The following is a 15,150-nucleotide window of genomic DNA, read 5'->3' as shown; positions in this document are numbered from 1 at the left end:
GCAAGTTTTTTTTTTCTACTCGACTTTTTCATTGTTCTAAAGCATTGCTCCATTAATCTCCAGCCGTTGTCCTCAATAATGGCAATGTATTTGCAAACGACCCGTAGAAGAATCTCTCTCTCTCGGATGTGCTAAAGTTTTTACTTTTGGTTATATGGGATTTCTTTCATTTACTCTTCCTTCCGCACCTAAATTAAAAATAATATGTCTCTCTTGCATCTTTGCTTCCTTCTATATTATGATCTATTCTGGATTTCTCTACACACTTTGTCACTTCTATAAAGGGGAATTGGGTTGGTTTGATTTCATATAGTACATCATGTGTTTCAAAACTCATTGCTTTTGCAGATGACTGCATTAAAGGATATAGAAAGGTAGGTATTGACTTATGGAGAAAGGTATTTAATCAATCAGAGGTCTTTCTATTTTTTCTCTCATTCTTCAATCCCAACTTTTTTTTCCTTTTCACTAAAATTCTCCTATTGCTACTTCAATTCAAGAAGTATCACTTAAATCATTAACTTAAATTGTAATATGAGAATTTGTGCGGTTACCCATTTCAGGAAGCCACTGGAGTAGTTCTTAAATGCAGTCGTAGATGGAATCACTTTGAATGATATCACTAAAATTTCTCGGAAGATTGTTTCCCCGCCTCTCACTATGGCATCATATGGGGATGGTAATAATCAATTAATTAGTAGTAACTTAATTCAAGCATTTGGTTTGGTTACTGATACAAAATCCTATTGCCATGTCTTTGCCTTGCAGTATTCAATGCCTCCCAGGGAGTTCCATGCAAAATGAAATTGCTTTTTCATTCTCACCAAGCCAAAATAAATCCCGGAGAATTTTTATTGTGGATATGAGATGAACTTTTTCAGTTTTGTTTTTAGTCATTCCCTTTGAAATATAGGTGTATGATCTCACGACATTTTCCTTCTTTTTGTCAACTAATTAATTTTCTGTATTTCTTTTATTAGTTCTTTTCAGGAATAATTGATTTGGTTTCTACTTCAGTGAAAAAAAAATAAGAAAAATGATTTATATGTCTTCTTTTGAGGCAAAAAAAAAACACAGTCTACAAGAGGATTATGATTAATTTGTTAAATTCGTACTGAGTATTGACAGAAGGAGGGTTTGCAAAAATAAAAACTTGATGCTTGCTAAATAAATAATAAGTGCCAATATTGTCTCCTCCAAAATAAGTCTTATCTCCCAGTTGTTCCTCCAACAATTTAAGGGCCTCTATGAACTCCTTCTTGGCAGCTTCTTTTTCTTCTCCCTTTGATGTCCAAATCTTCTTTCCAAGATCATGTATCTATTCGACATTAAGAATTAACACCCAATTAGATCATAAAATGTAAGTGAGAAAAAAAAAGGGGCCACTAATAATAACCAATACACTCATATCTACCATAGTGATACCAGAAGGGATGATAGAGACAATCAAATATGTTTTGTTAGACATAAGATCAACCACTTAAGAAGATAATCAAATACTTTTTGCTACATGTTTCTAAAGTAGGCTGAGGAATATTTACCAATAAATAAAACAACAAAAGAACAAAACTATTAAACGAAAGTAGCTGAACCACTTAGATAGGTTGTGGAGAATCTAGGGAAAAAAAAGGCGTCTAAAGAAAGTAGCTATTTTTATCCAAATGGGGTCCATTTTCCTTTCATTAAACATCTCTCATATTCCAAATTACATCTAAGCCCCCATAAATGGTCTTACGACTTTGTGGAGACATGTGTTTTTGATAAACAGTCGCCCAGGCCCGGTCACTGCGACCCCCTTTGTGAGGAGGCACCCCATGAGTTTTATTTTACGGGGCTATTTTGCCAAATTCCCTTACTAAACTCTCCATGAGTTTTAATTTTATTTTTTTGTTTTAATACATAGGTAGAAGCTCCTAGATTTATGTTTTGTTAAGCTTTTTGGTTGCTTCGTCCAAGTTTAAAGAAAAGCATTGTGCTTCTTCGAATCCTTTTTTTATTTTTCTGCTTCTTCGGATTCTTTTTTTTTTTGCTTGGTTAGGTTCTGAGTGTAATTTCAAGAGCTTATATTCCCATTAGTTAAAGGCTCGAGATGGTTTTTCCTTTGCTGGTGTAAAATCTTTAGCGCTTTGATCTATAATGGTCAATATTTTTGCCTTTTACTGATATTATTTGTGTTATTGTTGTTATTGTTGTTGTTGTTATTATTATTATTATTACTATTATTATTATTATTGTTATTATTATGTCTACTGTGCAGAGTGTCATCTCGGGCAGCTCAAGGCAAAGATAGTCAAACTTAGGACATAATTATTGGAGTCTCGAAAAGTATGCTGCTATTTATAGTGTTTATTATTGGTTTCTATTTTCAGATTTAGTTTCTCTCCTGAGTTTTTGTATGAATTTTGCACGAGAGCAAGATTTTGAAGTTTTTATGATTTGTGTGGAATCCTCTTTCATAGGTCAATGGCGGACCTACGTTGCCTCCAGGAGGTGCACTTGCACTCCCTCATTTCTTAAAAATCATCAAATTTGTAAATAAAATCTTATATTTTTGTATTTTATTTCATCTATATTTATATAATTGAACCCACTAATTTTATTTTTTATAATTTACCTCCCGCTGACTTAAGGTCTTGGATCCGCCACTGTCATGGGTCACGGAAGCAGCAACAATCATGGCCATTGCTTTGGTCCATGGAGGAGTAAGTTGATGTATACTTTTAAGTTTTCATTATATATTCTTTTGAAAATGTTTATTTTGATATCTCTATGTGAATGCACATAATAAAATAATGACTTTCAAAATAATGACTTTCATCCCTGATTCAAATTGGTCTTCTAAATCAAGTTTTGTAATAATAATTAGACTTATATGACATTTAAAAAATAGATTCATGTTATTAGTCATATTATTATTATTATTATTATTATTATTATTATGTGTAGTTGATTTAACTTTAGCAAGTGTGTTTATTTTTTATTTTATTAATTTGTCAACTTATTATATATCCTTTTTAATGTTTTATTTTTTTTATCATACATATACAAGCAAAACCAAAATAATTCTCGAGTTTTCTTCCCTAATCCTTTTTATTTTTTTCCCCCGATTAGAAAATAAACTAAGAAACTATAAACGAACAGAGCATAATAATTATAATAATACTAAGAAAAACAAAAATAATTCACAAGTTTTCTTCCCTAATCATTTTTTTCCCTGATTAGAAAACAAACTAAGAAACAATTATTTCCTATCTCTTATTATTATTATTATTATTATTATTATTATTATTATTATTATTTAGGCTTTGTTGTTCTATAATTTCTTAGTTTGTTTTCTAATCAGAAAGGTAATTTTTTTTCTTTTATTTCCTATAATTTTTGTTATGTATTTCTTTCTCTTATATGTTTGGTTTCTTTGGGTCAAATCATTATTTTCTTTTGCTTTTGATGAATATCTAACCTGTTTTATGTAGTTTCAAGCATATAAGAAACTAAATAATAAATTTATCATTAACATATGAAAAAGGAATTATAGAAATTAACATTTATCATTAATATTTTATAATTTTAAGCATAATATTATCATAAATAATAAATTTCTTTATTGTTTCACACTATATTTTATTTTATTTTTATTATGTAATAAAAAATAAAAAATTAACTGACCGTGCGTACACGCACGGGTCACACTAGTAGTCATATATTTGGGCATGCGAAAGAGAAGTATGATATGAGTACTTGCCAGGCTTACACGTTGCTATCTTTCTCAGGTTTTTTCCCTTTCTTTCTCTTACCCTTCTCCTTTTCCCTCTGTCGCTTTTGCCAAATCTCGCTATGCTTCTCTTCTAACCTCTCACCCTCGCTCTCTTTCTCTCTAGGGTTTCGTTCTCATTCTAGATTCCCACATAGAAACTGTTTCTGCGTTATTTGATTCTTCTCCCAACCTTTCCTTGATCCGGATTAAGATTCCTGGCACGTTTTTGAACCGATCCACTTCATATCGGATCCGAATTCGAACATTCAACATCTGATTCCGCAATTCTCTCCGAATTTTGCTTTGAATTTGCTTTTCGAATAGATGATTACAGTTCCTTAGACAGTTCAATTATTAAAAAAAGGTTTTGATCCTCGAACTTTTTTTCTTTTTGATTTCACGAAACTGTGTTGGATAATTATATTGATTAATGATGAGTGTGGTTATGATTGGCTGATTATTCATCGTGGTTTGTGAATTTGTGTACTTGCCTTTTTTTTATTCATTTGTTTTGCCTTAGAGTTCAACTATTGTTGGGATTTGAGAGCATTTGTGTGATTTGCCAGGTACATCATTTAGATGGTATGCCGCAGTTGTGTAAGGTCTTTGGTTGTTCAAGCTGGAACCTTCGCCAACAGAGTGAGAATCAACGGATTTGGGAGGAGTTTGCAGGCAGTTCAGAGTTTTTCTCATTGGCCAATTCGTGAATACAAGACAACCACAAGGATGATGGTTGATACGGGTTCTATGTCAAGGGCTGGACCCCTTGTTGATACGATGCCAGAGAAAGATGATGATGGTCGGTTTGCCAGTGGAGGGTGGAAAAGGTGAATATGATTCTCACAACTTGCTTTCAACTTGTGCTGACATGTTGAAAACTGTATATCTGTTATTGGCGATACATGGAATCTTTACTTTGTTGCCTTGGTACTATGGTTTAACATCCCTATTGGCCGTTGCAGTTAAGCATTTACAAGGTTAGGAGTTTCAACAGGCTCTGAGTTGGGTTGTTAGATTTTAGATTTGAAGAGAACTATGATTTGAAAAAGTCAGTTCTATGTTTAGGACTGTTATCTGAATGTGCTTTTTGGAATTGTGTTTTTGTTTGGCTTTGTAAGGAAAGTTATTCTTGACTACATCAACTTACCAAAAACGTGATTGACATTTACATTAGTTTATTCAAGATGATGGGGAAATTTTGAAAAAAAGAGAGGGTGTTAATGTTATATCACTGCCAAAATAGCCTTTGGCTGTTGAAAGCAAGATTTACAAAGGCCCAAGGGAATTTTTGAAGACCCCACATATCAAAGTCAATGACCTAGTATTTTATTTCTAAGGAAGGAGTAGTGCAATCTAAAGAAGCACACCATGGGTGGCCATTTCTAAGGGTTCTTAAATCATTAGATTCATGTGCTGGTTTATCTTTTGTTTATTGAACTGTGTTTCTTTTTGCTCAATAAAAGCAACAACAAAAATCTTTATCCCTACGAGGTGGAAACTGTGGAACAAAACACAAGACAACATTGACAATAAAAAGAAAACATAAATAGAGCTAAACTCCCATGCCTCAATATAATGAATGTATCTGTTAGAGAAACCTCCCTTAAAAGGTCAAGTTCTTTTTGTGGAAGGTAATACTATTAGTGGAACCCTGAATTTTAATAACTTGTACTTGAAAGTTGAAATCAAGGAGTTAAGTTAATAATATTTCTTTATCTTCCTTGTAATTTTCTTAGCTGAACTAATCTTTATTCACCCATACTATGATACAAATCGATGTAAAATTTTAGTTAAGGCTTGCATTGTAAGAATGCCATTATTGAATAATTTGATTTGCTTGACTGGCTGGATTTGGTGTACTTTATACTTTTGCTGATCTATATTGTGATAAAATAAATGGTACTTATTTCAATGAATTTTTATTTGGCAGTGACGATGGAAGACTTAGCTGTGGGTATTCAAGTTTTAGGGGAAAGAGAGTGACAATGGAGGATTTTTATGATATTAAGACATTGAAGATTGGTGGCCAATCAATATGCTTATTTGGAATATTTGATGGTAAGATTTTCTACTACATCACTTGCATGGGAGAAATATAGTTCTTTAATTTCAGTGATTGCAATTGCATTCATCTGTTATGCAGTTTTGGTAATATGCCTTAAATTTTAAATTCCATACAGGTCACGGTGGTTCTCGTGCTGCTGAGTATTTAAAGGAGCATCTTTTTGATAATCTCTTGAAGCATCCAAAATTTTTGACAGATGCCAAATTGGCTATAAGTGTGTTTGCTTTTTCTCATTTATTTTCATCAATGTCTCATTGTAATATCTTTTGTTTATTATTTGTTATTTTGTTAATGCTTTACTGTGTGTTCCAACATTGTTGAAAGTGTTTAATGCATACCCATCACATGTTTGTCGTATTTCCTTCCTTATGGGGTCTGTGGCCAGATTCCTGCATGGATTGCTTTTGATCTTCCATTATCAGTTTTTGCAATTATAGTAACCTCCGCTAGCTTGCAGGTGAAACATATCAACAGACTGATGCTAATTTTCTGGATTCTGAAAAGGACACCTTCAGGGATGATGGATCTACAGCTTCGACAGCAGTTTTGGTTGATAACCATCTTTATGTAGCAAATGTTGGAGATTCTAGGACTATAATATCAAAAGCTGGTAAAGGTACTAATTATATAACCTACTATTTTATGATATCTTCAATTTGTTGTCACTATTAATTAACAATAATATAGGTGGAGTTTAAATTCTCATATCATTTATAGATTCTGATGCAGTATTTGGTATTATATTTGTCAAATTTCTTTTTTTAAAATGGAAAAAAGTGTTTATATCTTAATGATGTGATGTTGGGGAAAAGCTGCTTGATAATGTAAATACAGAGATCATGTGGAAGATACAGCATTTCAGACAAGAGTCCTTGTCTGGTCATATGATAAATTTTCTCCTACAGTTCCATTTGAATACATTTTGGAAATAAGATTGGTATCTTGAATTAATTTTTTTTATTTTGGCAGCAAATGCTCTCTCTGAGGATCATAAACCAAATAGAAGTGATGAGCGGAAGAGAATCGAGAATGCTGGTGGTGTTGTCATGTGGGCAGGTGAGATACAATATTTCAGGCATATAAATAGCATCATTATAGTTCTGTTGTGATATTCTGCTTCTGCCACATTTAGTGCAACATACACTGGGGATGGGTCAGTTTTGGGGATTTCCCATGTTATCTTTGGCCAGAGTTGAGATTTGATGTTGACCTTAGAAGCTTGAGCTGACTCTATCTTGGATCATTTTTATCAGGGGTTATATTGGCAACTTGGCATAATAATATGCATGGAATTATGTTTTGGCTGATGGCCATGCCAAATATTTGCCCACCTTTTATCTGTAAAAAGTTTGTTATCTCTTATTCTATCGTATGAGTACATGGAAATTTATAGAAGTTTAGTGATTCAGTCCTTTTATTAAATTTTCTTTTGCTACTCTTGAACAAAATATATGTCATTATCAAATTGGTACAAGGTAGCCAAAAGATCCTACCTTGGATTGGATTAGAAAGGCAGAGGGAACACTTAAGTTGTGTAATAATATGGACAGTATGTTCCTGTCTAAAATACAAAATTATATCCATACATAATTTTTTGTGCATAACTGCATATAACATAAATAAGAATTGCTACTAACATTTAGTTAAAACATACACTGAAAGAGGATAAGGTCACACTCACATATGACTTATATAAGTCACAAACTCAGAACATAAGCTTAAGTTGCAGTTTAACTTCAAATATAGATGGCATATGCCAAATAAAACTCAAAACACCATAAGAAAACAGTCCAACTCTAGATCTCTTCTCTACTCTAGCAAATTATTCAGTGCAGCAAAACAGACCAGAGAAACAAAACCCCAGTCAAACCAGCACCAACATAGAGAAGCTGGAAGGAGAGGAAACCAATGCAGTATCCAAATGGCCAGGAGTTGATTAAAATTTAAACCAAAAACCTAGCTGGACCAGCACCCAAAGAATATCAAATCAAGCAGATCAGAGACTGTGGGGGAACAAGCAGATCAGGAAGCCTTGTAGCAGAACAAACCGAGCAGCAGCAGAAAAGAGATCAAATTGCCATCACCGAGTCTTGTTTGTAGAAGGTCAGCACAAGAGGCTGCAGGGTTTGAATGCAAAGGGGCAAGTCAAAATGGGAGGAGGAAACATGGATTGAAGGGTTTTTAAAATTGGGTTGGTTCTCTGGCCATTTTCACAAATGGGCTTTCTAGTCTACATGGTGGGATTGTTTGAAAACATGTTGATCCTACACAATCTCTCGAGAACAAATTTGAGCATGATACGATTGCTGGCTGCCACCAAAATCCCATGTGATCTTGTATGAACAAGAATATAATATCACATTTTTTACTATCATGCATCGATATGTGTTCCGGGCATGTGGACAGTAATTAAGTGGATGATACCTGCTGTGCTTCAGGACAAATAAACTTAAACATTAGATTGATTTATACAAATAGTATCCATGTTCTGAACTTATACATAAATGGAAACATGCTTCATATCTTCACCTTAAAACCAGGTCAACAATCCAAAGGATGAAATGTTTAGTTTGGGCATGTGATTTTACATTTGTTTATTTTTCTGGTCAGGTACTTGGAGGGTTGGAGGGGTGCTAGCAATGTCTCGTGCCTTTGGTAACCGTATGCTGAAGCAGTTTGTAGTAGCAGAACCTGAGATCCAGGTGATCCTTGATTACTGTTTGCAACCTGAAAGTTTATAGCTAGATATGATTCACTCTAATAATTATTTTCACTGTATGGATAATTAGTAACTTTCTACTTTTACAAGGGAATAACTTAGTAGAATAAAGTTTAATAATGATATAATTCTAGCTTTCAGGGGCCAAATTAAGTACTCTATTTATTAATGAGTATAATACAAGCATAATCGTATTACAAAGACATGTATCAAAGTTTGAACACCTGTTATTAATTTAGAAGTTACTAATTAGTCTTTTACTTGTGATTAGGAAGGTCCTTTTTTTATCATGTGATTATTGACAAAAGAATTACTGAAGTAAATCAAATCAAGGGAAAGATATTAACAATTAGAGAGAGAAAAAATGAACAGCCCACTAATACAATGTAATTCCTGTAAGAACATAGGAAAATATCCAATAATTACTTGGTCATATCATAGTATCTTAGAGTATCATAGCATGATTCAGACTTTAGAGCATCCAATAATATCTAGATTGTAGTAATCAATGGCGCGCTATAGTGGCACTATAGTGGAGTATTGGAGCGGACCTAGTTTGTTATTGGATTCAAATAACAGATTCATTTCCAATAGTGCCATTGCAGCTGCAATAGCACAGCCAAAATAGTAGCTTTTCACGTGCTATAGCTGCACTACCATGATATGGGTTTCGAAAACCCAATTTTACCCCCTAAAACAATGTATTTTAGGTCTTTTTTTGGTTAAAATTGTGATTGCTCTCCCAATTTCTGATGATTTTTCGCTTTAGAAACTTAATACCTTTCCTTGACCATTCCACAAAGAGTTACCTCTGTTCTTTCATACTGTATAGGACTATTTCTTTCCTGTGTTTCATTCTTTCTTCTTCCTTTAAACTTCGCAATTCAGATTTTACTAATTTTTATCTAATTTATGTTCCTTTTCTGTTAATTTTACCAACATCTTTAACTTTTTTTGTACTTCATTACTATGTTCTTATTTCTCCTAGATTGATGATGTGTATGTGTAAACTGTGACTTGTTATTTATTTATCAGGAAATTTCTAAATTTTTTGTTTTTTTAAGTATTTATGTGTAGTATAAATTATTTAGTTTGTATTATAATTATGATATTCAAAATATTGGTCATTTTGCTTCCAACTATATGCGCCGCCATTTGAGATTTATAACTATGATCTAGATTGTATTTTCATATTTCAGGGTATATTAAAGATTATAGCTTGGAATTAGTTTCCATGTTTCCTAATATGAGTAATATTGTATGATTAATATAAATAAGGATTAGTGCTTTAGGTTTTTTTAAACATGAACAACATAAATACATAATCACAATATAAAGAGAATATTATTGGAAGTCTTTCTTTGCTCAATTTCTTCCCTCAATACCAAAATCCCAGAATTTCAGCATGGCATCAAATAGATATCATCCTCCATGACCTATCCCATCACTATTCTGCTACCGAGCTTCCTAAAATTCCAATTTCTACTTAATTTCCCTGATTCTTCTTTCAAATTTGTCGCTACTGACGTAGTTGTCAAGCTTCCTAAAATTTGGAGTTCTATTTTCCTTTCACAATTCTTCTTTCAAATTAGTCATCTCTCCTGCTGGTTTATCTTTCCAGTATTTTTCTTCTCTAGTCAGAAAAGCATCTCTGGTCAGGTCACTAATCGCCTGTACTTTGGCAGTAGTTCATTGTTGTGACATCTCCAATGTTGAACACCCATGTTTTTCTGCTGTATATGATTTCTGCTGTGCATTTTTCTACCATGTTTCAAACAGTTTTCCAGTTGCCATGTCCTCCTTTCAGAAGTTTGAAGAGTATCCTTGACTTGTTCTATACTCTGGCTGTCTCCTCCACTGGTTGTCTCCACTGTCAGCTTCTTCTGTCATGAGATGATTATGGTGAATGGATATTAAGAATGTTTGCCGGGTTGTGGCATCAATTGTCCCGTGGTGGAGGCTCAGGTGGGTCAAGTCACAGTCAACTCATGGCGCTTGGGCTGTTATGCTTTTAAGTAGAAAGAGTTGCGCCCTAACTATCAGCTATAACTTTTGGCTTAGTAGTAAGCACTCAATCCAACAAAGAATTATGGGTCTTTCTTTTCTTGATTTTTTCCCTGAATACCTAAAATCTCATAAGGAAACAAATATCGAAACATAATAAAATAAAGAAGCAACTCTTTAGGATTGTTTCCTCAATTAGATATCTAAGGGGTTCCACAATAGCTTTTGAAGATTTACTGAGATATTCTAACCAAACACAAAATGTAAAGCACCCAAAGACCCTCAATATGTGAAAATAGTCTGCTTTTTCTAGTTAGTAGTCTGTTAATAGACTGTTCAAAAAATCAATAAAATCATGTGTATAAGGTAATTTCTTTTACCGAGTTGTCTTTATAGGTTTAGTCTGGACTAGTAAACTTATCATGTGCATATATTTAATATATTGTTGGAGCCATGTGTGATTTAGGCATATTTTGTTGGAGCGATGTTAAAGTGACAAGCGGTAATAGTTTGACAAAGTAATTTATCTTTCATATACTTTCAGGACCAGGAGATAGATGAACAAATTGAACTGATTATTCTTGCAAGTGATGGACTCTGGGATGTAGTACAGAATGATGTAAGCTTTGTCTTCGTTCTTAGTCATGCATTTTGTTCATATGTGCATATTTGATGCCTCCTAATATTCATTTCTTATCAGGCAGAAATAGATTATCCTGATAGTTGATATAGCCAGTAAAAGAAACTAGAAAAATAATGAGCATAAAGGTTGTGCACAACACACATCATTAGAATAGTGCGTGTTGTGCACTTCTGTTTTGCGATCAGTTGAGTCTTTTTGACATTTTGTTTTCCTCGTCGACTTCTTAAAGACTAAAACCTTGAAACTGAAGCCCAAAATCAGTTGGTCTATTGTAACCCTAAGTCCCAATTTGTGATATGTATTTATTAATACTTCTAATATATAACCATTTGGGACTTTCGGCTACCACAAAAGAGTTGGTTTTGGGGTTGAGCTTCAAGAAGCCCAAAAGGAGGAAAACAAAATGTCCAAGACTCAAAACTGACCCGCAAAACAGAAGTGCATAACACGCTTCTACCGAGTTTGCAAATTTCTGATTCTGCGCAGGACTACTCACCCAGCCATAGTAGACCTGCAGAATCGTGCACTTCTACTACTACCATGAGAATTATAGATTAGGCATATTTTGCATTTGGGCTTTTGTTCAGCCTTGTCATTTATATTGTTGGGCTTAAGCCTCTTTCACATGGTCATAGAATTGTAAATCGTGAAATTGTAACTTGAAACATGGATTCTACAAGACTTAAAAAATTTAAAAATATGCATATAAATTCTTATATATGCATCTAACATACATGGTAAAATTATGATAAAAAACACATATATACTACTACACATCAAATACTTAAATAAGCTTAAATTCAGACGTGGTGGTTGTGGTGTTCGTGTGGCTGGGACTTGCGACAATGAGAAGAGCAGGGTGAGGAGGAGGCAGTAACTTCATTCAGTTATTAGGCTTCATTCTTCAAGGTAAAAATTAGGGTTGAAAACAAAGTAATAGTCACATTGGGTAAACTGAAAGCAATTTTGAGCCTTTTGGAATTAGGGTTTAAAAGCCCAAAACAGAATTAAAAAACAAAAAAGACTGCCCTGTTTAGCCCAGAATAGCAAACTTGCAAATGCACTCGACTTCTCACTATCTTGCTATCCAGTGCGGCGAGTCTGGCAATTCTGCTTTCTGACAAGTTTGCACAGGGACACATACGGAAAGGGAGTCCAAGAACATAGAATTGTACAACTCTACATCTTGACCCACAATTTTGTCTTACATGGCGCCATGCTCTTTTATTAGTTTGTCTGACTTGGTAGAAGTGTAGCGCAAAATCATAAATTCGTGAAATAGTGTGTTGTGCATTTCTGTTTTGCGATCAGTTTTGAGTCGTTTGACATTTTGTTTTCCTTCTTGTCGACTTCTTAAAGACTAAAACCCCAAAACCGAAGCTCCAAAATTAGCCCATCTATTGTAACCCTAAGTCCCAAATCGTGATATGTATTTATTAATACTTCTAATATATCACAATTTGGGACTTAGGGCTACAACAGAAGAGTTGGTTTTGGGGCTTGGGTTTTGTGGGCTTAGGCTTTAAGAAGCCCAAAAGGAGGAAAACAAAATGTCAAAGACTCAAAACTGACCTGCAAAACAGAAGTGGACAATAAGCATGATTAGAATACTGCGTGTTGTGCAGTTCTGTTCTGCAATCAGTTTTCAGTCTTTTGACATTTTGCTTTCCTCCTTATCGACTTCTTAAAGACTAAAACCCCAAAATTGAAGCCCCAAAATCAGCTCGTCTATTGTAACCCTATGTCCCAAATCATGTGTATTTATTAATACTTCTAATATATCATGATTTGGGACATAGGGCTACGACAGAAGAGTTGGTTTTGGGGTTTGGGTTTTGTGGGCTTAGGCTTTAAGAAGCCCAAAAGGAGGAAAACAAAATGCCAAAGACTCAAAACTGATCTGCAAAACAAAGTGCACAACATGCTTCTACTGAGTTTGCAAATTTCTGATTCTGCACATGGGCCTACTTGCACAGCCATAGTAGACCCACAGAATCGTGCGCTTCTACGATTCTGATTACCATGACAATTATAGATCAGGCATATTTTGCATTTGGGCTTTTGTTGGATGTTGTAATTTATATTGAGTTTAAGCCTCTTTCATTAGTTTGTTTGTTTGACTCTTGTTGGGCTTATTAGTTGTAGGCGCAGCACATCATTAGTGGGCTTCATGCACAAGGCTTAAAGCTTCATTCACAAAAAATGAGTCAACTTATTACAAAATCAACATTTTGCCTATTTATACTATGAATCCACAGCTACCAATGCCCATTACTGTTGGCTCAAACAAAAGCGAAAAATATTAAAAGTCGCACCTCACACACAAGAAAGCCCACTAATGATGCACCTACAACTAATAAGCCCAACAAAGATCAAACACAAACTAACGAAAGAGACTTAAGTTCAATACAAATGACGAGACCTAACAAAAGCTCAAATATAAAATATGCCTAATCTATAATATAATTCTCCTCAAGTGAAGCTCCTTAGATCGGTCTTAATCACAACGTCAAGAAATCTGAATCTCTCCTACCCTTCCCCTCCTATTTATATCTAAATAACCCCTCTAGTCTCTAACCAACCAACTCATTAATATTCTAACTATATGTCTTAACAAACTCTCCCTTCTTATATCCTAACACTATGTCTTCAAGAGTAGTGATCAGTGGACCAGAAAAGATTAGCTATCATAAAATAACAAACAAGTTGGGAGTCAGGGAAGGGAAACAAAAAAGATAGCGTCTGGTTGGGTTTTGGGGATCTGGTGAGGATTGTCTATTCGAGTTGCGACTTCTACAGTTCTACCTCTTTCTGGGACATACTATGCTCCAAGGAAAGTAGCCCAATATGGACCGTAGGTGTTTTAGTATAGGGTTTTTAGGGTTCTTTATTGCCATCTTTTACTGTATCAGTATAACTGTTATTGGTCTCATCAAGGCTATTGTGACTGCCAATGAAAATTAAATACTTCTATTCCCGGGCCTTTGACCTTATTTTATATTTGCTGAGACTTAGTACCAAAGAAATGTAGTTATGTTTGTCTAGGATTAGGAGTAGTTGGAAAAAAGGAACCTGTGAGACATTATGTAACATCCAATTCTCCAGGGTGCCTGATGTGGTGTTTAATTTTCTGTTTGATGCAACATATTTACTCGCTCATCTGTTATATACTTGGTTCAAGAGTTCTTATTGTTCTGTTTAATATTCCATCTGTTCTCTGTATGCTCAGGATGCTGTTTCTCTTGCCCGCACGGAAGAGGAGCCTGAGGCAGCTGCACGAAAGTTAACAGAAGCAGCATTTTCTCGTGGGAGTGCAGATAACATTACATGCATTGTGGTGCAATTCCACCATGAGAAAGCAGAACTAGCTAATCCTGACAAAGCAGAAGCAGCTAGTGCTCAGCATGAGTAGATGATGTGAAAGCACAAAATGCATGTGTTGGTTATATTCGCGTCAAATTGAATGAATTGAGGTCAGCATATGCATGATGGCTCACTCTGCATGTCAAGGCAATTTGTTTATTCATTAGTTTTCTTATGTAAGTCACTCTTGTTCTTGTATTGGGATTTTTGCATCGTGTTCTTCTGATGATTTCAGCGTGTGTCCGTATATATTTCAAGTTTTCCTGTTTGTAGAGAAATCAAGTTGGTATTTTTGTTCTGATCTAATAAATGCAATATGCATTTTTTTTTATCATACAGATATGTGATTAAGTAGAAATCGATTAATTTATCATTGTCGTCATTCCTATGATTATGTTTACCTGTCTGACTTGGTAACTTAAAAATGGAATTATTCTCAAAACTGGTTAAAAACCGGTTAAATCGGTAAACAGCCAGTGAAAACCGGTGCAAAAATGTATAGCAAATCAGATTGAACCGGGATTTTTTTTAAAAAAAATTATTTATTAAATTTTAAAATTTAATTTAAAATATGTTAATAAAAGGACATTGATTATAATTAT

The 15,150-nt window shown here is 34.2% G+C and overlaps 1 protein-coding gene across 3 annotated transcripts; it reads left to right on the top strand.

The window, feature by feature from the left end:
• The first annotated feature begins 3,687 nt into the window (after positions 1 to 3,687).
• On the top strand, positions 3,688 to 14,882 carry LOC114384706 (probable protein phosphatase 2C 76). Of its 3 annotated transcripts, XM_028344444.1 has the most exons (10): positions 3,728 to 3,770; positions 3,879 to 4,118; positions 4,321 to 4,581; positions 5,685 to 5,812; positions 5,935 to 6,033; positions 6,277 to 6,435; positions 6,789 to 6,875; positions 8,430 to 8,521; positions 11,087 to 11,161; positions 14,415 to 14,882. In XM_028344444.1, the coding sequence occupies exons 3-10, from the start codon at positions 4,334 to 4,336 to the stop codon at positions 14,595 to 14,597; spliced, it is 1,071 nt and encodes a 356-aa protein (XP_028200245.1). In that variant the 5' UTR covers positions 3,728 to 3,770; positions 3,879 to 4,118; positions 4,321 to 4,333; the 3' UTR covers positions 14,598 to 14,882. The 3 variants fall into 3 exon arrangements, with proteins under 3 accessions (XP_028200246.1, XP_028200245.1, XP_028200244.1); XM_028344445.1 differs by lacking the exon at positions 3,879 to 4,118 and having other exon boundaries at positions 3,688 to 3,770; XM_028344443.1 differs by lacking the exon at positions 3,728 to 3,770 and having other exon boundaries at positions 3,777 to 4,118.
• The last annotated feature ends 268 nt before the right edge of the window (positions 14,883 to 15,150 follow it).

Source organism: Glycine soja, chromosome 14 (genome assembly GCF_004193775.1).
Source record: "Glycine soja cultivar W05 chromosome 14, ASM419377v2, whole genome shotgun sequence".
Lineage (NCBI taxonomy): Eukaryota > Viridiplantae > Streptophyta > Magnoliopsida > Fabales > Fabaceae > Glycine > Glycine soja.
Note: the sequence above shows the minus strand (reverse complement) of the source record. Positions and strands in the feature narration are given on the sequence as shown.